The sequence below is a fragment of the Sander vitreus genome, chromosome 17 (assembly GCF_031162955.1).
Source record: "Sander vitreus isolate 19-12246 chromosome 17, sanVit1, whole genome shotgun sequence".
In the NCBI taxonomy this organism is placed as follows: Eukaryota; Metazoa; Chordata; class Actinopteri; order Perciformes; family Percidae; genus Sander; species Sander vitreus.
This window is the reverse complement of record NC_135871.1, coordinates 10,021,664-10,044,707: the sequence shown is the minus strand read 5'-3', so window position 1 is coordinate 10,044,707 and position 23,044 is coordinate 10,021,664. Positions and strand designations below refer to the sequence as shown.

Genomic DNA, 23,044 nt, shown 5'->3' with positions numbered 1-23,044 from the left:
CATTGGAGAACATGGATTTTTCAATGTGGGTCTGTCTGTTGGTCAAAATCAGTCCACCACTTAAGTCCAGTCTGAAATAACTAACAACAACTATTAGATGGATTGGCATGGCATTTTGTACAGACTGAATTGTAATAACTTTGGTGATCCTGTACTCTAACTTTCTATACCATCATTATTTCATTTGTCCAATACTTTTGTTTTATGACCAAATAAGCACGCAAAAAGACAGTCTCATCAGCCTTTGTGTTTAGTGCCGATTAGTTAATGCACGCTAACACCCTAAACTAAGATGTAGGGGTGGGTGATATGGCCCTAAAATATTATCAAAATATTTCATTTTTCATATTTAAAAAAAGTAAAAAGCCATGAATTCGTAGCCATCCTGGATGTCTCTGCTTGATGTCACAGAGATCAAAGCTATTGTATTCAAATGTACATTCAAATGTTTGAATTTCATATTTCCTCCGAAATAGTAAATCTTTTATATGGTCAGTAAAACCTGATAACAGCGTCACATCAACATTAAAATATCCCAAACTCTTAATTGTTCCCAAACTACTATTTCTGCCTTTGCTAGTCTGTCATGTTTGTCTAGATGACAAGGTTATATTTGAATTGAAGGAAGCTTGTTGGAGACCGACAGTGTAGTATAGAGTATCTATCTTCATGAACAGATCAAGGCCATTTCCTGGGCTAGACAATTGTAGAATTGTTGTTGCATTGAACACTCCACCTCCACATGGACAATCAAAAGACCTTGCAGTGGTAGTGCTGATTAATTGACATGACCCCTCGATGCAGAGTTCCTCCAAAGTGAGAATGTTTAGTTTCTTTTATGGTGACTGTAAACACTGATAAAAGGATTGTACGTTGCGTTCACACGTGTAACGCCCACAGCTGTTAAAATGTATTTTTCAGCATCCATGTCATGCATTCACTGAGCCTCTCAGGATTACACTGACTAGCAAGTCTTAACAAAGCCATTGATGCGTGGAGGAGTTGGGTGACTTGATAGTTGGCTGTGTTATGTGTTATATGGGTAAATGACCTGACTGGCAGAGTGCCAATGTGTGTGTCCCATACAGTATGTGGCTGTGACCTCGCCCAGGGGGGCTTCTTCATGAAGAATGGAGATTATCTGTGCACGCTGGACTACCAACGCATGCACGGCACACGCTGCAATGGCTGTGGGGACTTTGTGGAGGGGGAAGTGGTCACTGCCCTGGGCAAGACCTATCACCCTGCTTGCTTCGTCTGCACCATCTGCAAGTAAGACAAACAGGCACCTTACTTTCTTGCATTTGTGTGAACCTTTCCAATACAGTAATTATGAAATTCTGCTCAGAATCATGTGAACTGATGGACGGTTGTTGAAATCAAAGATGTCAGCAATACCAGTAGACAGTGTCACGTCTGCATCATCTGACTAAATGGCCTCCTTAGGCGCACAGTGTTTACACACATCCATATCATCAGGTCCTGTCATCTTCACCATCAGACAGCCTGCGAGCCACAAATAAATAACTCTTACATTTACCACAGGCTGCAGCTCATGTCTTGTTGACTGATTGTTCATGTCACCCCTCTTCCAGACGACCGTTCCCCGCCGGGGACAGGGTGACCTTTAATGGGAAGGACTGCCTGTGTCAGTACTGTGTCGAGCCCATGTCTCCGGGACCAAAGGACATCCTGGGCTCCAGCAGTAAGTTGCTATCGTCTAATAAACACATGTACACAGGTTTAATTCACAGGAAGGCATTCACTTTCACATTATGCTATTTTTGCTTCCACACAGAATTGGCAGGTTCATAGTAGGATTCATAGTGAAAGTGGATTATTTAAAGGAATTAAAGAAAGTTTTAGAAAAATAAAAATTCTGCATTGTTTGTTGCATGTTTATGTTGATATTTGTGCTGTGAAAAACGATGTTCAGGTTGACATCATCTTGCCCATACATTATTAGTATCAATTTAATTTGCCATAATTATGGAATCGCGGGGCATCTGGTTAGCTCGCCTGGTTGAGCGTGTTGAATCATGATTCATTAACAACTTGTGCTCTGAAGCCAAACATTGTTCAAACCAACAAAAATTCACTTTGAATACTAGTGGAGATCCAGAAGTTTCCAAACTAAAAATGTAGTACTGCTATTAGTGGTAGTAGTTGTAGTAGTAATACTAGTGGTAATGTAGTAACATTATGGGGAAGTATGTATAAAATGAGACACAGCTTGAGTCTTGGGTTTGAAAATGTTACTCAGTGATGACTTTTCCAACCTTAAAACTACTAAAGGAATAGTTTGACATTGGAAAATACACTACACACGTTCTTTCTGAGAGCTATCTGAGAAGATTGATACTACTCATATCTGTACGTTAAATATGAAGCTTTAAGCTTTAGTGCGTAACTTTTTGATAATAATAAACGTCAGTTACATTCAAGCCATTGCCAAATGAGTTGCTACAAAGCTAATTAAGACTATCAGCTCCACACAACTCTCTCTGTATTTTTCATCATGGCTATGTTCAAAAGATTGTGGCGTCCGGTGACTTTCCCGCGCAGAAACTCGAGTGAAGATAATTACCTCTTCTGAAGAGTCCATCATGTTTTTTTTTTAAATCCTCCGTGTCCTCCTTGGCTACTAGCAACTGCGTGGAGGAGGGGTGGGGGCGGTGCGCAATCACGGAAGGCTTGTATCATGTGGACCCGCCAACAGTTTTGTTGTCATTACTTTGAATTCCTCATGGGGGCGCCAGAAACTACGCCCTATAGCTTTGAGGCCAGCACCGGTTAGCTTAGCTTAGCAGACCTACCCATACTTTTTGTACGAATTAAACAAATGAGATAAAACTTTTTAACTAGTGAGCTTTAGAGGTGCTCGTAGGCAGATTTTAGTAACTTTGAACAGAGCCAGGCTAATTGTTTGCCCTTGTTTCTAGCAGCCACCAACATAAGCTAAACTAAGCTAAGCTAAGCTAAGCTTAGTGAATACTGGCTGTGGCTTCATGTTGATTGAGCAGACAATGAAATTCATCTTCATCTTCATTCTTCTTTAACTCTCAGCAAGATGGCGGATAAGCATATCTCTCAAAAGGCATTTCCCTTTCTCTGGAACAGGGAATGTGCAGCCCTAAAACCCCTCCTCTTCCAACTCCTCTCATCCTCCCTCTTCCTGTTCTCTCTCTCTCTCTCTCTCTCTCTCTCTCTCTCTCTCTCTCTCTCTCTCTCTCTCACCCCCACTGGTATCTCTGTTGGCGTTTGAAGAGCTTTTAGACAAGGTCACCTATAAATAAGGCATGCTGATTCTCCTCACGTCATCATCGCAACCTCCTTATGCCTTACGCAGTTATCGTCCCCTGTGGTTGTAGCGGGCTCTGTGTTGCTTTCATCCTCTATTCATTAAAGAAGAGATGACAGGAAGATTGTTCGTTTGGAAACCAACCTCTTGCACTTTTAGAGCCTCAGGATCCCACTTGGATATGGATGGAGCTTTTAGAGCCATGGTAAGAGAGATGTGGATGATAGAAAGAGGCAGCTGTCAGAACATTGCTGGTTACCCTCTATCACCCTCTAGTGTTTTGGGTCAGAACTGACAAGATGTCTTATTCTTTGCATGCTATAATTTGCATTTGTTAATATTGCGAGCCCATTAAAGGCTGTGTTTTTACATGAAACAAACCTTCCAGCGATTATTATATCACTATATAACACACACAGTTATTTCCTTGCTCTGTTATTGTATTTTCTTTTAGTTTGTGTTGTGAGAACACTTGATTTATTTGTGTTTTTAAGCCATGCCACTTTTGCTTTTCCGCAGATTGTGCAGGATGTGGTAGAGACATTAAAAACGGACAGGCTCTTCTAGCATTGGACAAACAGTGGCATCTGGGCTGCTTTAAGTGTAAGGCCTGCACCAAAGTGCTGACCGGGGAGTACATCAGCAAGTAAGCAGCTCATATTTACTGTAATTACAGGCTACTTGGTCAAATTTAGGCCTGCATGAGTTTCACACACACATTATGATATTTCACTGTCAAGTCCCTGCTACTTAGATTTGGCTGTCTCCTCTCAGGGACGGCGCCCCCTACTGTGAGAAGGACTACCAGATCCATTTTGGAGTTCAGTGTGAGGCGTGTCATCAGTTCATCACAGGGAAGGTGCTAGAGGTAAGACACACACACACATACACACACACACACACACACACACACACACACACACACACACACACACACACACACACACACACACACACACACACATCACATTCTTCAATTATTCATCAACATCCTCTGATTGGCTCCCTAGTACAGGCTGATGTCTCTCTGTCCAGCCTGATGTATGCTTTTGTAAAAGGACTATTAACTGTGCACTTGGATTTCATATGAATCCTGCCTGAGGTAAGTTTGAAAGAATTTTAAGGGAACAAATGCTTTCACAATGACTTCACAGTCCTTAATGTTTATTTAAGGACTACAATTATTGCAGTTACTTTTGGAAAATGAACCTAAAGTTTCAAATAAATATTTGCATTATGTGGATTTACAGAAATAAGTCAACACATAGTTAAGAGCACAGTTTGAGAGTTGGTTGTAGTGTCTAAATTCTGCTACCCATACAGACAGAGGATGTTCATAGGAGTGAAATTGTGAAATGTAGTTTGATAATCTCGGGTGTAATCTCTTCGTCACAGAGCCAAATAGACTCTCGACATGTAGGCATTCAACTAAAAGATTAATTCTTAGCAGATTTTTTAGGTCTTTCCAACTCTGTCTAAATACACGTGCTTGCACACGGCCATAACTCGCTTTGCCGCAAATTATATAAATATTACCTAACACCTAATGTGATCTGACATTTAGAAAGGGATCATTATTCATCAATACTGTATGTCATGCAGCTGTTATAAAAGTCTGGTTTAAACGTTATTAACGTTGTCTGAGCCGAGTTTATGTAAAACAACACCTCTATCCTTGACGCTCTGTGTTTTCACTGGTGTCTTAAACAAGTGCTGGCCTGTCTGTTCTGCAGACAGTGACCCAATCAGACACTGAGTTATGTGTCATTTAATGGTATGAAAATGTCACTGCTAGCCAGCCAGGCTTAAAGTAATCCAGCACTAAGGCAGGCCTTTATGACAATCGGAAAAAGGCCTTAGCATCTCACCCCTGAGCTGCTGCCAATGGATCAGTGTGGCCAAAGCCATAGCAGTCTGTCTGATAGTCTGATCACTGACCCAAGACCCAGGTCAAATACCGTGTAGCCATCGGTGGGTATGCATACCGTCTGCTCCTCTGGGAGTGAATGGCTTATTAATGCAGGGGTAATTAATGTAGCTATTAACAGCTGAGAGAAATAGGGAGAGTATTTAATAGCATACTACACATATAGCACAAGCACCTTTATTATCCCTGAGAGAGAGATTCTGTTTTACAGTGTACTTGAGGAGAGTATTTGGTAGGAGGTGCTGTGAAGTACTTGTTATAGCCACTCTGTAAAATGTAAAAATGCAAATATTAGTCAGTTTCTCCATATCGCTTAGTGTCCACTTGCTAGCTGAAATGATACTGAGGGTTGTTATACAGCAGGCACAATTTCATTTGGGTATTTTATCACTCCCCGGTCAAAGTCACATAGCCTTTTTAAATGGGTCTCTTTGCATGCAAAGTGCCACATCAATGTAGTGATGGAAATATAGGCGCTCTAGTCGTCAGATCATTTTATTGGATTGCATTATGCAGGTTATCGCAAAGAGGATCACTCAGATATAGAATACAGGTTGATTGTGTGAAACAGGCAGATGTCATGGTGGCCATATTTAACAAACATGTTTTTTTCTTGAAAGAGAAAGAGCATGAAAGAGAACTGAAAGAGAATATGACTGGAATACATGAAATAATTTCACATTCCCCCACGAACTGTTGAGAAACACCTTATTTACATTAAACCTGCAGAGCAGTCTAAGGGGAACATATTCACCAGCAGCTGCCCAGTGCAACAATTTCCTCAACAGTTCTTGAAGGGAGAGAGAGTAGTTACACCAGGACTGATGAAACTATCCCTTGCACTTACAGGGTTTGGGTGTTACAGGGAAGAAGTGTAGCTGAGTGCAGGTAGAGCACTGGGTTATTTCCTGGAAGTCGCAGCTCCGCTTCACTCACTTTAACTGCAGGCTTCATTGCTCTTCATTTTCCTGTGATGTCAAGTCTGTTCTGTGTGCTCTGTGTTTTCCAGGCAGGAGATAAGCACTACCACCCCAGCTGTGCGAGATGCAGCAGGTGCAATCAGATGTTCACAGAAGGAGAAGAGATGTATCTGCAAGGTGAGCGGACCTACCTGCATTGTCACTGCCGCATGAAAACGATGTTACTCCACTTTTAGTCATTGTTTAACAGAAACTGAAGAATCGCATGCTCCTCTGTAGTATGGCTTAGGGGTGTGAAACCTGTCTGCATGGGGATTAAATAGCATAATTTACTATTGTTGGAGTTTGGTGACAAATTTAAGAAAATTATTATTATTTATTGTGTGATATGTCTGCTTGTATGCTGTGCTGCTGAAACTGTGTACTGAGCGTTTATGTCCATGCTGTACTAATTCCACCGTCTTAGTAAGGTGTTGGTTGCTCACAAGCCAACAGAGCAGCTTTAATGTTCTTTTTATAAATCGCTTAAACTACTAAAGAGACTACAATTATTTCCAAAGATATTCTCTCATTTGGTTTTTTGATGATGGTGGTGGAGAATGCTGTCAAAATCTCCAAAAAAGGTGTTCTGTTAAGGCCATAGTATAAGATTCACATCATTTTCTTCATACTCAGTGACCCCTTATATTTTGTGTTGTGTAGAAGCATCTGTATTTGTGTCTCATTTATAAGTTTTTTTCCTGCACTAAGTGTATTAAACATGCAACATTTCAACAAACACCTGAGACAATTACAAAAAAAATCACTAAAATGAGAGTTATAAACATTAAAAACACTGGACTGGCGATAAAAAATATGTGATTTTATTTTTTTATTTTTCTCTCAATTATTGATGGTGTAATTGTTATTATTGATGTGTCTTTTTTTGATTAGTTGCTGCAGCCTCTGGCCGTAGTGTAAAGATGATGTTTCATATTGATTTCATATGAATGAGTTTGATGCTTGATATTGCTATTGCTATATTTGATGAAGATCTATGACCGAAATGTTGAAGTGTTGTGCGTGCAGGAATTTATATCATCTTTTACATTATACATTTTTACATTACATTTATGTACTGTGTACCAAAGACATTCTTTAATTAAGTCTGTTAATACCGTTACTGTTAATAAAAACCCATTTGTCACCCATCTGTATATATGTGCAGAATATGAATATTAACAACAGCAATGTGTCTCAGAACAGTTCAAACACACTTTTGGAACACAAGTAGTCATATATGCAACCATTTTTTTTATTTTTTATAATGTGAATAGAATTTATTTCCATGTGTTGCTCTAAATGTATTTTCTCTCCATCTTTCCTCCTCAGGATCAACAGTGTGGCATCCTGGCTGCAAGAACACCACCAGAACAGAGGAGAGACACAGGGAGCGGGTAGGAATTTGGGCGTCACTGACTCCATTGTCCATGACTTTGTCTTGACTGAAAGCACCTTTCTGTTCATGTCTCATGACAGTGTTTTCCTGGAAAAGAATTTGGAATATGTAACCAGGGATTCTGAATGGGCTGTTCCTGCTCCCTCGTTGAACTGTTAAACCTTAACCTACTGTGGTTTACATAATTTGCCTATTGAGGCAGTGTGTGTGTGTGTGTGTGTGTGTGTGTGTGTGTGTGTGTGTGTGTGTGTGTGTGTGTGTGTGTGTGTGTGTGTGTGTGTGTGTGCCTTTGCATGCTTGTATAAATATTTGTTCATGTGCATATTTACATGTTCACATGTTCACCTTGATGTATGTGTGAACTGTGAATCAGGCTGGAGAGGCACAACCCCTGTCTGATGTCCTGTGAACCCCCCTCTCCCTTCCTCCACAGCTATTGCCTCCGTCCCTCTTATTCCTCCAAAAAACACAAAGGCAGGTACTGTATTCGCTATTGGCTATGAGATGGCATCATCCTGTGTTCCACCATGTACATGAGACACTGTACAGCACTGTATGCTGCCACCTGCTGGGGACAGCCTGCAGTGCCCTCTCTGTGTGTCATATGGAGCCATTCAGTCTTGTCTATTAACACCTTATTATATGCTCATATCAAAGGTGCATGAGACAAAGATTATGCACACATTTGGAGGAGCAGAAATCCCAGATGCCTAATTTGTCCCCATTCACCCATTAGGTGACAAGCTCATTTAATTACGCTACACTCAGACCTGCTGCTGCCATCCAAACTGTTCATTTCCCATAAACAGGCATGAGGTTCTTAAGAACATAAATCTACAGTGCCAAAGTACTCATTCACTTTGCAAATTTGCAAATGAATGACCTAATCATGAAATGACATGTTGGTATTTCAAAGTACCTCATGTTATTAATGAAACCTAAAAACAGGGTTTGCAATTCCCTCTCATCGCTCATACAGTATAAAAGCCGAATGTTGGAGTGTTTTGGGTAATAATCACGGTGATGTGCAGATGGCAGGGGGCTGTGGATCATGGGAGAATGTCTGACTGACGTCATTGTGACTAACAGCCACTTGTGTGTTTTCTTTTCTCAGCCTACGAGGTCGTCATCCGAGAGTATTTGTTCCAGACCTGGTTCAAGCATACCTGGCTCACCGGGTCACACGATCTATGTAAGAAATATTTTAGACTTATACGCCACTTGTTACTCGCCAGAAGTTCCCATTTTTTTTTATTTTTATATAACAGCCAATTTTGACAGTTACGCCTTGTTCGGTAATAGAATGTTCTACAGTGGTAATCTCTACCCTTGTGTGTGTATGCATGTTTGTCTTTATTTGTCTCCCTAGGCAAAAGTAGACAATGAGATCCTTGATTACCGAGACCTAGCTGCCATTCCAAAAGTCAAAGCCATTTATGACATTGAGCGCCCTGATCTTATTACCTATGAACCTTTGTACACCACCTCCCTGGATGAGAGGGAGGAGAGAGGAGAGAATGTGGGAGAGGTAAACACACAGATGCCATGCACCTTTTTCCTGCATGCATGCCATCTTTATGCACATAGAGTCCTGTGCACTAAGAGAAATAGTCATCAAATGATCCTCGATGTTTTGTTGTTGGCTAAGTTTCCCTCTAGTAAGACTTTTCCTCAAAAACAAAACACAAATAAGTCTTTTTTCATGCTGTAATAAAAGCTTTTAAAGCAGTACTAAACTTTGGTGTCCCTCACAGCTCCACACTGCCAGGAGGGAGCGTTCCCCCTTGCCCGATGACAAGGTGAGATACGTCTTCGTGTGGTGATGATGATAAATGAAAGAACAGGGGTGTGCATCATATAAAAAGGAGACCATGTACATTGTAGCTACACAGCTTGCCAAATGTGGAAAATCAGCAGATTCTCAGTCCTGGTACAGAGCGGTTTTTTTTTTTAAAGCCTGTTAACACCCAGGTGTATCATACATTATGATACTCATATATTTTTGTCTGGTTGTTTCTGGGCTTTTACCTCTATAGAGCAGTCTAACATTAGCTAGATAAACTGTCTTGTTTTCAAAGAAGGTCTTAACAACAAAGTTATAATTCAGACTTGTTTGATTCTTACTAGTTTTCAAGAAACATGTCACCAACCCTACCTGGTGAGGTGAGCATAAATTTTTTTTGTCAACTGTTCCCTGTATGCAATTTAAATACTGTATATAATGTCTCATTAATCCCAGCATTATGTGTAATAACCTGTGTGTGTGTGTGTGTGTGTGTGTGTGTGTGTGTGTGTGTGTTAGGGCTCTTACGACAGGAGGGAACGCATCCTCCAAAGGTCCACCAGTCAGGGCTCCATAGGATCGCCAGTTTATAATCGCCATGGTTACACCCCCACCTTGTCAAGGTCACCACAGCATTTTCACAGGCCAGGTGAGTATGTGTAATGTATGTGCGTGTGTGGGCACAATGTGTATTGTTCCACTGTCTGTGATTAAATCTGTGGGTTTTTATAAGGTGGATCGATGAGATCTTTACTGCTCAGGTCGATGTTAAAACACTGTGGATGAGTTCACTGACCCTCCACCTTAAGGTTCTCACTTCCCTCCTTCCTTCTGATCTGTTGACCACTTTAAAGGGGAACGTCACCAAAATTGACTTTGGGTTGTTAATGTATGTTATTGATTTTTGCTTTGTCATGATGGACTAGCCATCTTTTTGCAGGATAACAACCTTAAAGTCAATTTTGTGCCTTCAACAACACAACTTCTCCTGTGTTTGCTATTCTTTCCATTAAAAAGTTTAATTTGAACGTGTAACACTCTTTCTTGTTTCTTACTTTTCATCTTGAATACTCCTTACCTCTCACGTTGGGTGTCTTTTATTTCCTCTTTTTTACATGTGATTCCTGTATATCTCCCTTTTCTTTTGTCCCTCACCTTCTCACCTTCTATCTCCTCTCCACACCGTCCACCTCTGCTGCCTGGTCCTGGGGTTTTTCCCCCTTTCCCACACCCTCCCTCCCTGCAGAGGCTCTGACAGGCATGCAGAAGCTCTGCTCCTCCTTGTGCAGTAACAGTGTGGGCTCCAGAAATAATGACTCCCGCCCCACCTCCCCTTTCAGACACCACTTCCTCCCCCATAGCCAAGGTAAGGGCCCCACTCCACTCCTCTCCGCTGCCCCCCCTAAAAGGCAACACATCATTTCCATCGCCACCTGGGATGCCACCTCCTGTCAATGCCCCATCTGTCATTTTGGATCCATCGCCATTTCTCATTAGACTACATCTGCCATCCTGAATGGTCAAACCCCTGTCTTGGTCAAACCCATGCAGCCAAGGCACTGATTCTTCACTTACTAGCATGCACTTTTTCACCTTTGACTATCACAGCCTCTGCCAAAGTAGCTGACTGGCTCTTTGTGTTTGTGTTTTTGCAGCTTTGCATGTACAATACTTGAGAGATACTAGCAATCCAAATCCAATATCCAAACTGACAGCTCGCCAAATGTTGTGTGATGGATGACTTTTTCGTCAGAATGAGTCTCCACACTCCAGTAAACTGTAAAACTGTAAACTGAGATAAAAAGAAAGGGTTTTGTAATATAAGTTTGCCGCTGCATGCTGGGAGTTATTGACTTCTTAAGCGTGAACTCTTATTGAACAGTGAATTCAGATTATACAACTGACTAACAGACATTATAGTTCATGACTCATTTCCCAATCTCGCTATTTTAAACTCTGCCCGTTTGCTCTGCCTTTGTACCTTCATCATGCACAGAGCACACAGCTCCATGAACTGCATTTATCAAAAGCAACCACAATGTCTCCCATTCACTTTAAGTGACTTCAACTGGTCCCGTTGGTCCCTGTGTGTTGCACCGTTCAGACTGTGGTTCCCCTTTAGTATCCCTGCTTATGTTCTGTTCTTGGTTCTTCTCACTGGAGGCACTGACCCGCCGAGTGGCCGGAGTTCCCCCCTCCCGCTCAGGCCCGACAGCCGGCCGGTCACCCCGCCTCTCTCTCTGACCCCTAAACATTTCCACCTCCCAGGTAGGAGCTGGAGCGCACCCTGTCACTGCTCGCCCCTTCTTTCTTTCTTTCTTTCTTAATTTCTTTCTGTCTATCTATCTATCTATCTATCTATCTATCTATCTATCTATCTATCTATGTATCGATCTCTCTCTCTCTCTCTCTCTCTCTCTCTCTCTCTATCTATCTATCTATCTATCTATCTATCTATCTAGTGCTGTCATTATACTCCATTTGGGATCAGCTTTTGCTTTTTCCCCTCTTCTTTCACAACTATACAGATGTATCAAAGGAAAAAGGGTGAAATTCACTGTAATCCCTATGCGTCATTGCTTGGTGTTGAGATGTTTACAATAGATTTTTAAGTTGTATAATAGAGGCACTGTATACTCTGTAAATGTCTTTTCTGTCTGCATTTGAATGTTTTCAGATCAGGGGAGCAACATCTACAGAAAACCACCCATCTACAAACAACATGGTACCTTTCCTTCTCTAGTATTGCATGTTTTACTGTAAAAAGAGAAGGGAAAATATCTGTCTGAGTAAAAGTTCAGAGTAATGCGTCTTGGTAATTATGTTATATATAGCCGGGTTAGTTTGTCTCTTAACAAATCACAGTAGTAATGTAGTTTTCTTAAAGCGAGATGATGTAACTTTTGCGGAGTTGTGACAATTTCAGGTTAATGACACTTCATTTTCCAAGAGTCAGTTGCAATCTGTGACAGGCTACAATGTAATCTGTACACAATAGCACAAGTGGAGAATTGTGATAAAGTCAGTAGACTATGACTTACACTGTAATATCTACCTGCTAATGTTAGCTAACATTAGCCACTTCAGTGGTCATACCAGATCAAGTGAGGCCGGAGCAGCAGAACCCATGAGCATATTGAATGGAAGAAGCGTTTTATTGCTTAATTTTTCAAAAGTTACATAGTCTGGCTTTAAAATGGAACTGAAAAAATATGTCAATGGCCCGAGCAAATTTCCCTTGCTCAATTAAGTGATGTTTCACAGAACAGGTGCAATCTTGCTTATGCAAGATGTCACTAAAATCATCCTTGAAACATCCTTAAAACCACACTTACCCTTTTCCACTAGCACCACTTACTGATTATATTTCAAGTTTTATCCAAAATTCATTGACTTGTTAGGAAAGAATTTTCTTTTGCACTGTAGACAGCATCTATTTTAAACCTGGACGACCCAGGTTTGAATGATCCTTGAGTATGAAAATCAGACGGTGCTTCAATGTTTACCTGTGGTTGAGACTGTGACCCAGACACTGATAGATCAGTTCCCATGGTTACCAACCTAGATACAGATGCCATAGCACGTCAAAGCAAGTCTGGTGATGACATCATCAGATCTGCCACCTTCCCCGCTGCCCATGCTCCCTCTCCGGATGACAGCTCACGAAGTGAGGGCGACCATTGGCCCTGCTCTCTCGCTGTATTAGGTACAGTAGGCTCCTGATGGGCATGCTTGCACTGCTACCTTCTAGCGGTACAAAAGACACCTCACCACAACCTAACTGTTGTTTCCCCCCTCCAGCTGCCCCAAAAGCTTAAAGTGTAATTTCGGTATTTTTCAACCTGGACCCTATTTTCCTAGGCATTGGTGTCTACGTGACTAATGTAAACAAAACTCTTTAAAATTGGTCCAGTATTGAGCGAGAACACTAATCGGCAGCCGCAAACCGAGCTGCAATGTAATCCTATAGGGCAAATGCGCATCATCAATTTACGTCCACTACAAGTGCTGTTTTTTGCCACTGACAGGCTTAGATTGTTATTATAACTGTCTGAAAACATTATGGAGATGATCCCTACAGCTTTAAACCTTTTTGTCAAAGAGTAAGGTCCTTTTTGTTTACCCAGAACCAGCCCCAAAATCGCCATTGCCAAACTCACTAGGCTCCATTAAACGAACCAATACTTTTAGTGTGCATAGAGCCAGAGTATTTTCACATGTAAATGGGTGAATTAAAAGTTTATTCCAACCAAACCAGAGTGGTGATTGTTGGAACAGTGGAAAGATGAACCAAAACAGCTTTTGATTGTTTTATTTTGTTTCTGTCGACTTTGAATTAAGTGGGTTTGATAAAATTACTGTTTATTTAAATTAAGCGATTTTGGGGGCTGTTTCATGTTAAACAAAAAGGATCTTACTCTTTAACAAAAAGTTCGACCTCTGTGCGGAAGCTTTCCATAATGTCCTCAGACAGTAATAATAATAATAATAATATTAATAATAATCTGAGCATGTCAGTGGTAAAACAAGCACATTTTGTGGACCTAAATTATAGGTGTGGAATTGCCCATTAAAGCTTTAGTGCGTAACTTTTTGATATTAATGAACGCCTGTTACATTCAAGCCATTGCCAAATGAGTTGCTACAAAGCTAATTAAGACTATCAGCTCCACACAACTCTCTCTGTATTTCTCAGTATGGCCAAAGCCAGTCTACAGAAAGCCTTTCCACTCCCTATTCAGCCCCATTGTACCGAATTTGGTTGCAGTTCCACCAGAGTTCCACTGTGGGTGATCACGGTCCAGTGCTAAATGAATGGGACTCTATGGAGCTAGACGACTAAGTCTCTTTCGCCAGATTGTCGTTGAGAAATCTCAGATTTGATTGTAGTTTTTGCAAGTTCAACATGGATTATAGGTCGAAAGTTGAATGAACGAGTACTTATGTCCTTTTGATTTCTTACAGGTTGAGTCGTTGTTGCCCATAACACGCTAGCATTCTGCTAATGAATGCTGATTGGTCAGTGAAGGACTGATTACGATCGGAGATCCCGCTTGATGGCATCCAAAGCAGAACCAGAATGTCAGAGTGAATATTTCGGCGTGGTCTTTAAAACATTAGCAAACCTCTTTCTAGCACGTGTATTAACAGGGAGAGGCTAACCTGTCAGCTGTGTTGTCGATGCCTCGAGAGAAAAAAGGAAGCAACTTAGAGCTTGCCGTAAAGCAGTATCTCTGGCCGTATATGTGTATGACGTCATTGACATTTTAAAAGGCTTTTTAGAACAAAAAAGCCACTTTAAAAAAATCTAACACCCAGCAGTGTGTATTTTCTTAGCCTCCCCTTTCGAATGCAACATTCAAATTACTAGACAAAAAATGAGAAAAGTGGATTTTGAGGTGTATAGCTCCATAGAGTCCCATTCATTCTGCACTGGCCTGTGAGCGCCCCCTATATGGATCAAGAGTGGAACTGCAACCAGTTCAGAAGCCGGAAGTAACGAGAGAGTGGAACTTCTTCCCTTATTAGAAATTCTTTGGTATGGCTATGTTCAGAAGATTGTGGCGTCCGGTGACTTTCACGCGCAGAAACTGGAGTGAAGATAGTTACCTCTTCTGAAGAGTCCATCATGTTTTTTTAATCCTCCGTGTCCTCTTTGGCTACTAGCAACTGCGTGGGGGAGGGGTGGTGCGCGATCACGGAAGGCTTGTATCATGTGGACGCGCCAACAGTTTTGTTGTCATTACTTAGAATTCCTCATGGGGGCAACAGAAACTACGCACTATAGCTTTAATGTGACATTGCAGCTTGTTTCGCCACTGTCGACTCCAACGGTCCTGCTTAATATCGTACCGATTTAAAAGAAATGCTGTTCCCATGAGTCACTTAGACACCAAAACATGGGAAAATAGGGTCCAGGTTGAAAAATACCAAAGTTACCCTTTAACTGCATCCTTGCTTCATTCGAGCTCACGCTTTCATAAGGCGGTACAGTATTTGCCTTTTAGTTTTGCTTGCACAAAAGCAGGAGCGTTGTTTGGTTTCTGTTGCTGACATATTATTTTCTGCTTGAGGTAGCATCAGTTTCACCATTTTATGCTCACTTACTGCACATGATGGGTGCACTAGCTATACACAATAGTGCCACAAATGACTTGGACAGAGATAACTGAGATTGACTTCAAACTGACTTTTGTCTGTCTGTCTTACAATGTGCTGTTCTGTGTATTTGACATCCAGTAAAATCTTGACATAAATGATGAAGTGTAAACATCTGTCATGTCAGCGTAGCCAAATATTCCAATAAGTCCCTCTGTTTGTCTGTCTCGTCACCTCTGTCTCACATTTGTGTTCCTCCGTCCACCTATTCCTCATTTACTGTCTATACTCTACTGTCTTTCTCTTCATTTGAGGATGAAGCATTTGATCTGGTTGTACTATACATATAAGTACATGTGAAGCATGGATGCGTGTGTGTCTTTATGTGTGCGTGTATATGTGTTTTATGTAACTTTTTGGGCTTGTGTACGCCACCTGTGGGTACAGAAGGGAGGAGACGATCCAGAGAAGAGGACGAGGAAGAGGCCTTGAAAAGAAAGCAGCTCCACGAGGAACATCTCAGCAAGGTCAGTGAGATAACTTTGAATCTTCAACTTAACATCTGTCTTTGACTGCCACGTGCCTGAGATGAAAGCCATACATGTATGCTTTGTATCCTTAATGTTTGTTTCATAGATTGATGTTTATCTGTGGATATACTGTACGCTATTTTATGTTATATGTGTGTGTGTGTGTGTGTGTGTGTGTGTATATGTGTGTTTGTGTAGATTCAGTCTGGTTTGGGGAAGCTCATACTGAAGGAGGAGATGGAAAAAGAGGAGATCAGGGAGCGTCACGCACGTAGCCTCTCTGCTCAGCGCTACGACCCTAAACAGACCAACTGTGACGCAGGTACAGAGCAGCTTCATCAGCTAATACGCAAAAAAAGAGGCTGTCAGCAATGTACTGTAACACATGGTCCAAGCCATGGTCAAGTCATGTGAAAAAATTAGGACACCCATGCTAAAGTTGACTAAAAAGAGGAATAAAAAAATCATCTTTTGGAAATTGATCTTAATGCCTTAATTAAAAAAATTAGGTAAAATCCAATCTTTAAGGACACCAATTTTCTTTGTGAATGAATTATGTATCGTACATAAATAAATGTTCTTCCTTAAAATACAGGGGGCATAAGTAAGTGCACCCCTATGTTAAATTCCCATAGAGGCAGGCAGGTTTTTATTTTTAAAGGCCAGTTATTTCATGGATCCAGGATACTATGCATCCTGATAAAGTTCCCTTGGCCCCCACATCATCACATACCCTTCACCATACCTAGAGATTGGCATGGGGTACTTTCCATAAAATCATCTCTCAATGCAAATCAAACCAGCTATTAGGCTAACTGAAATAAAACCTTGCCAATCTCTAGGTATGGTGAAGGGTATGTGATGATGTGTATTTTAAGGAAGAACATTTATTTATTTACAAAACATTATTCATTCACAAAGAAAATTGGTGTCCTTAAAGGTTGGAGTTTTCCTCATTTTTTTAATTAAGGCATTAAGATCAATTTCCTAAAGATGATTTTTTTTATTCCTCTTTTTAGTCAACTTTAGCATGGGTGTCCTAATTTTTTCACATGACTGTATATAGCACCTAGTAGATTGTTGCATTTGTTTTACTGTCACATGTTACAAAATAGCTTCAATTTGTGATTTGAAATGTGAAATGTTCATGATTTGGGTCAACATCTTTTTAAATCCAAATATAAATTTGAACATTATTTATGTTTCAGATCCAACTTCTCCAACCAAAACTAACTCTCTGCCTGGCTATGGAAGGAATGGGCTGCACCGGGTGAGAGCTCACTCATACTAACAAGATTGCTGTTGATTATGTAACACAGACAGCTGAATGCAGATCGATGACAATCAGAAAAATCGGCTTCTCAGAAAAATCCAAGAAGCAGAAATTGCATGTTAAATGCATAATATCATGTCACCAATGCCAGAATTATTATACACGTTTTACACATAGTTATTATAATTAAAGATATAATATGTTACTGTCTAATAACGAATAGTCCTACGTATATATTTTGTTGAGTTGTGTACTTACATCATCTGAATCTGTCATTTTAATCAAAGACACAGTCGCAGTTGTCTGTCAGTGGCGTCATATCTCCTTTGTTAAGCGTCAGCGTAACCAGATTAAGGATTTTAGTCATTGGACATCTGGATTTTAAATTACTGTGTCAGTAGTCTCGCTTTGCCAGACCTTCCTCCACAGTGCTGCGGAGGAGGGTCTGGCTAGTCCACTCAGCATTCCGGGATGGGAGAAAAACGGCCTCTGGTTTGTTGGCATTTCTTTAAACCAATCACAGTTGTCATGGGGGGTGCTAAGCTCCGGGCGGAGCCACGGTGGCACTGCAAAATAGCCTCTGGAAGGAACTTGTTTTGGGGGAACGTGTACATTCAAAGGTTGTTTTAGTCGTGCGAGAAAAAACTCAGATTGGACAGATAGTCTAGCTAGCTGTCTGGATTTACCCTGCACAGATCTGAGGAGCAGTTAACCATAGTCCTCAGAAATCCACCAGAGTTTAAAATGCCAACACAAAAAAATCGGAAGGTACCGGACATCTGGCCGAAAAGAGTGAAATCCGGCGGAATTTCCGGCAGCAATGGAGCAATCCCAGAAGTGGAACATCGTGGATATAGACTACTGTATCTGTGAAACAAGCTGAGCCAGCGACATGCCAAACAGCGTCGGAGAAACACAGATTTTTTACGTAAAACTGCTTTATCAGTCCCTCCAGGATTTCGCGGCCTTTTTTGAGATTGTTGCAGCCCAAAATGCCTGATTTCGCGGGAGCTTTTGTAAAAAGTTTTGATAAAAGTTACAATGTCTTTTGTATGTTTGTTGCAATGAAGTTGTGGGATACAGTGAAAGTTGCAAAAAAAGTTGCAACAAAGGAAACTTGTTTTGGGGAGAATAAAACTACTCTGGGCTGAGTTTTCCTAGTAACCTTACCAAAAAGGCTCAGGATGCTGCAAATGTTGGTATAATATGAAAATGGCTGGTGGGTTTAAGACAAAAAATAATAATATATTGAATGAATCAAATCTGAACATATGTGTCAGTGGCTTGTTGATCTTACATTGTTAGTTCATTTCCTATCCTGGCCTGGGACACACCTTCATACGGTTTGATAAAGTACTTATTGGACTTTAACTTATCATTGCACTTACAATAACAAGCATAGCTGTCCTCAATTTAGGTCATCGTTTCGTCTCATCTCCGGTTTTTCCTGCAGCCACAGTGTGTGATTGTGTGTGTTTGTGTGTGTGTGTGTGTGTGTGTGTGTGTGTGCGCGTGTGCGCGTCAGTCGCGGGGGGAACGGAGCAGCAACCCCGCCCGCTGGATTGAAACAGCAGCAGCTTTCAGCGACTTTAGAGAGAAAAAACTTTACAGCGTACATTGATGTTAAAATATATACAGGTTGGCAGGACGGCCTGAAATTTTTGCACGGTCTTTCGCTGTACGTTTTCTTGGTAAATGTGAGATGTTCGAGTCAGTCACACACGTCTCGTCTTCATCAGAAACAAGGAAATGATCAACCTGTGGCCGTTCTCACTCCCGCTTGGTCATTGGCTCTCAGAGTCACATACTGACGGCCCGTGGGACTGCTGGGATTGGTTGAATTCGCGGAAAAGTTGCGGTGATTGGTCAAAATTGCGAGTCGCACCAAATTCACAGTGATTGGTTGAATTTGCGTGAATTGGCGCGATCGTGACATCGTGAAATCCTGGAGGGACTGCTTTATTCAGTGTTTTTACCAGTTTAAATCACCTGGTTTGTTTTAGAGAAGATGAGACCTCTCAGTAAAAGACTCCTAATCGGGAGAAGCTGACTGCAATGACGGCATTGCTCTGTCTTTTGTTATTTGTTTAATGAGAGACCCCTAGTGACAGAAAATTACAAACTGTACATTCAAACCCTATTCTGGTCCTAAATCAGCATCAAAATATCCATATGTTAATATTGATGTACTGTTGTCTGTGTCCCCGCAGCCCCAGTCAACAGATTTCACGCAGTACAACAGCTATGGTGACATGTGTGGAGGAGGCAGAGGTGAGAGCTGCTACCAGAATGTGGCCACCAAGCAAATCTCTTGGCAATGTCACCATAGCTATTCAGCATCAGTATTATTCCGAAATGGCTTGCTACGTGTACATAAATGGACATGCATTTTGAAATACTTGCATAATAATTCAGGGAAAACAGTGTTGTAGATAGTAGCCTGGCAGGGGATTTGATAGCAAAACCATTAACTGTGAGTCTCATTTTCTGTCCCATGTTGTCCTGCAGAGTTTCAGGTATGTCTCTCATCTGCTTTTTCACATGGCATGCTTCCTCACCTTGCATTATATACTTGCTTGCTCATGGGTTGCAAGAGGCACCTTGCCCTGAATGCACACCGCCCACTCCTGCTACATGCTTGCATCATTGTTGGATTTAATGTCAACTACAGGGCATGCAGTGTAGTGATTTAAAAATGTCAAAACATGCACTGCCCAGTAGCTGAACCAGTGTTCTGTAAATGCAATGTACAACCATCGCCTCATGTCTTGTTTTGAGTGTTGTTTGCCAATGTTATGACTCAAGCTAAATGTCACATTTAAATATATGATTTTAAAATTCACCATAGAAAAAAAAAACTACAGAGACATTCTGTAGACATTTAGAAACAACTGCCCATCTCAAATACTAATTAAGATACGGAACAGTATCCAAGCTACTTGCTCCATCCAGTGAAAACTGTGCCCACAGTGGACATTTTCATGCCATTAACCCTGCAGTCCCCTTCCACTATATTACATTCTTGTATCTTCTATTCTTTAGCACATTAAGGATGGCCGTGCAGCACTTGCAAGGATGGACAGGGGAGTATCTATGCCTAATATGTTGGAACCAAAAGCAAGTATATTCTTCTTTTTGTACTGATGATAACATTGTAATCTACACTAAAATATGTTACAACATTTATACATTGTTCACTTATTTTAGTGCATTTTAACTTGTAAATGAGGACACATTTTGCAACTAATTTAGAGACAGTCTGACCTCGAGAATTAGACTAAGAAATAAAAGAGACCAGCCCAAAAGAGGAGGATGAAATGAAATGATTAGCATGTTGTATTCACCCTCGTAGTGCGGGGGACATTGGTGGAAGAAATAGGGAACTAAATTAGATTGTTACTGGAGATGAAAGACTCACATTAGCTGGGTTCCAGATTTAGCATGCTGCTTTAGGAGCTACCGAGTCACGCTTAGCATGCTGGCTTCTCCATGCTCATCTGCACATAGCTTTGACTTAAAGTGGCTGGATACTGTATGCAGCATACAGTGGACAATCCATCGCCCAGATTGTCATTCAAACAACTCATATCACTATATACTGCGTAGTATATAAGTGATTGTACATTACTGTGTTGATATGAGTTGGTCAGAGGCCTCAAAGGACTTCTTGTTGCTTATTATTGAGCATTTCAGCTAAATGAACAACTATAATTTACCAGTTTCTTCTTGTACAGAGGGGATAAGTTATTTAGAAAAGTAGAAGCATCTCAGTTTTCCAGGACGACCATTCCCATGTGGATTTACTTGGCCTACATTACTGGTGTTTTTTTTTTAATTTGCATTAAATAACTAAAAATACAGCCCGCTACATAACTCTGTTTTCATGTTTTTGCCCTAACCTAATCTGTTGCACTTTTCTACACCGAAAAAAGTGTGCACACCCTAGAACCCTGCATTTCCCCAACAACCTGAAAAACAGCTCTCACTCCCAGTCGGCCTCCTGTCACATACCTGTTCTCCCACCCAGTGTTCCCTCTGTCACAGTCAGAACTATACAGATATCCAAATTTGATAGATTAGTTTGATTAAAAAAATAATGCTTTGCAAGTTTTTGAAACTTAACTCCAGCTTGTACGTAGATTTGAACCTGTTGACTGACGAGTGTCTCCTTCTGAAGGTGTATCCCTATGAAATGCTCATGATAACCAGTAGAGGGAGAGCTAAACTGCCCAGGGATGTGGACAGAACCAGACTGGAGGTATCAGATTTCCACCTGACTGTCCGCAATTGATACTGGATTTCTCTACTTTGTGTAAATAACATGTTACACAAATACAATTGTAGCAAGGAATGTGCAGTAGCCATTGCTTCTTGTCATCTTTGCAGTGGCCCCTTTTTGTGGCTTTGGTGCTAACTCCCTCCCTCCCACCCTCCCCTCCTTTGTTTTGTCCACCTTTGTTCTCAATTCTAGCGCCACTTAGCACCTGAAAAGTTCTTTGACATCTTTGGAATGGAGATCCAGGAGTTTGACAGGCTTCCACTGTGGAAACGCAACGACATGAAAAAGAAGGCCAAGCTCTTCTAGCACTCAGAGCAGCATGCACATACTGTACATTCATTCAGATAGCACACAACAACTGTAATCTAGATGTAGGTTTTGGTTTATTTCCTATTTCTTCTGTTGTTGTTTTTTTGTTTTATCCTGGCATAACCAAGGAAGCCATGGAATGGACTCTTTTTTTGCTCTGATGCTTCCTGAGACTGTGGCCTGAATGATTTTGTCCAGTTGGACTTGCACAGGAAACAAGGAATGGGAATCTCTTCCATGTTCAAAAATGACAAAGAATGAAAATGAATGGGAAATAGGGTCATGTTATTTGGTTTGACTGCGCTCGTTTTACTTCTTGCTTTGCTTTTGAGTGGAACTGCTTTCCTTTCTTATTTGCTTGTTTCTTCCTACTATTTGTTGCTGTTGATTCCTGTGGAACTTTGTAAGTACAGTAGAACCTCATGGCGCCATTACGAAATGTCCATGCTCGTAGCTTGAACATGTGTCAGCTTTCCTTCGCTTGGGCTGAAACAGTTTTAGTCCAAAGTTCGCAAGAATCGGCTCAGTGAGTCTTTGAATAAAAACATTTAAAAAGAAAAGACACTGGAAAAGCAGTCATCTCACTCATCAACTGTTTTAACGGATCTACATGGAAATGAATCATCTGAGCACCTACACATCGCCAGTCTCCTTTCCCATCTTGACCCTGACAAAAAGAAAATGTCTCTCTTCTCAGGCTCTCATTAACATGGCCAGACACTTTCCCTTTACATGTATTGGAAGTACAAATCTTAATATATTTTAGTGCCGTATTCAACATACAGTAACCAACAAATAAATAAAACAACTAATGTGAGAAGCAACTGTATTTGAAAGTACTGTTTTATAAAACCCACACTGCCATTTGTTGTATTGAAATCTAAGCCAATAAAGCTTTAAATCACCATGAACCATATGATCCTCAGCTATACCAAAGGTACCCACTGCCTCTTTTCTGTTCTCTGTTTTCTTCTTTGCATTTTACCAATAAACACACCGGTTCTGTGATGGTACACAGGGTGAGAGGTGGTCTGAGGACGTTTATGAGACCAGTCAGACAGTGAGGTCTATTGTCTTTCTACACAAACATTAGTTGAGGCCCCTGTGAGGAAACATCTTTTTACACGAGCTTGGCCTTCTACTCTGATACAATTCTTTACAGCTGCATTTCAGTTTAGTGTGGGG

At 41.0% G+C, this 23,044-nt stretch overlaps 1 protein-coding gene across 4 annotated transcripts in view; it reads left to right on the top strand.

The window, feature by feature from the left end:
- The window catches only part of ablim1a (actin binding LIM protein 1a), a 47,104-nt gene extending 24,325 nt beyond the window's left edge, over positions 1 to 22,779 (top strand). For 2 of the 4 annotated variants that reach the window (XR_013503362.1, XR_013503361.1), the window contains exons 3-21: positions 1,089 to 1,272; positions 1,596 to 1,705; positions 3,821 to 3,947; positions 4,076 to 4,169; positions 6,238 to 6,325; positions 7,520 to 7,584; positions 8,701 to 8,778; positions 8,956 to 9,114; positions 9,341 to 9,385; positions 9,714 to 9,749; positions 9,889 to 10,018; positions 12,047 to 12,094; positions 12,935 to 13,075; positions 15,916 to 15,995; positions 16,197 to 16,320; positions 17,207 to 17,268; positions 19,482 to 19,542; positions 20,314 to 20,388; positions 21,449 to 21,473. Coding sequence is in view for 1 of the 4 variants with exons in the window: in XM_078273442.1 (XP_078129568.1) it covers positions 1,089 to 1,272; positions 1,596 to 1,705; positions 3,821 to 3,947; positions 4,076 to 4,169; positions 6,238 to 6,325; positions 7,520 to 7,584; positions 8,701 to 8,778; positions 8,956 to 9,114; positions 9,341 to 9,385; positions 9,714 to 9,749; positions 9,889 to 10,018; positions 11,533 to 11,637; positions 12,047 to 12,094; positions 12,935 to 13,075; positions 15,916 to 15,995; positions 16,197 to 16,320; positions 17,207 to 17,268; positions 19,482 to 19,542; positions 19,780 to 19,787; positions 20,314 to 20,388; positions 21,449 to 21,529; positions 21,743 to 21,856 (2,015 nt within the window). In the remaining 3 variants the exon portion in view is untranslated. Of the gene's footprint in view, positions 1 to 1,088; positions 1,273 to 1,595; positions 1,706 to 3,820; positions 3,948 to 4,075; positions 4,170 to 6,237; positions 6,326 to 7,519; positions 7,585 to 8,700; positions 8,779 to 8,955; positions 9,115 to 9,340; positions 9,386 to 9,713; positions 9,750 to 9,888; positions 10,019 to 11,532; positions 11,638 to 12,046; positions 12,095 to 12,934; positions 13,076 to 15,915; positions 15,996 to 16,196; positions 16,321 to 17,206; positions 17,269 to 19,481; positions 19,543 to 19,779; positions 19,788 to 20,313; positions 20,389 to 21,448; positions 21,530 to 21,742 lie in introns of those variants that run through there. The other 2 variants (XM_078273442.1, XR_013503363.1) reach the window with 2 other exon arrangements.
- The last annotated feature ends 265 nt before the right edge of the window (positions 22,780 to 23,044 follow it).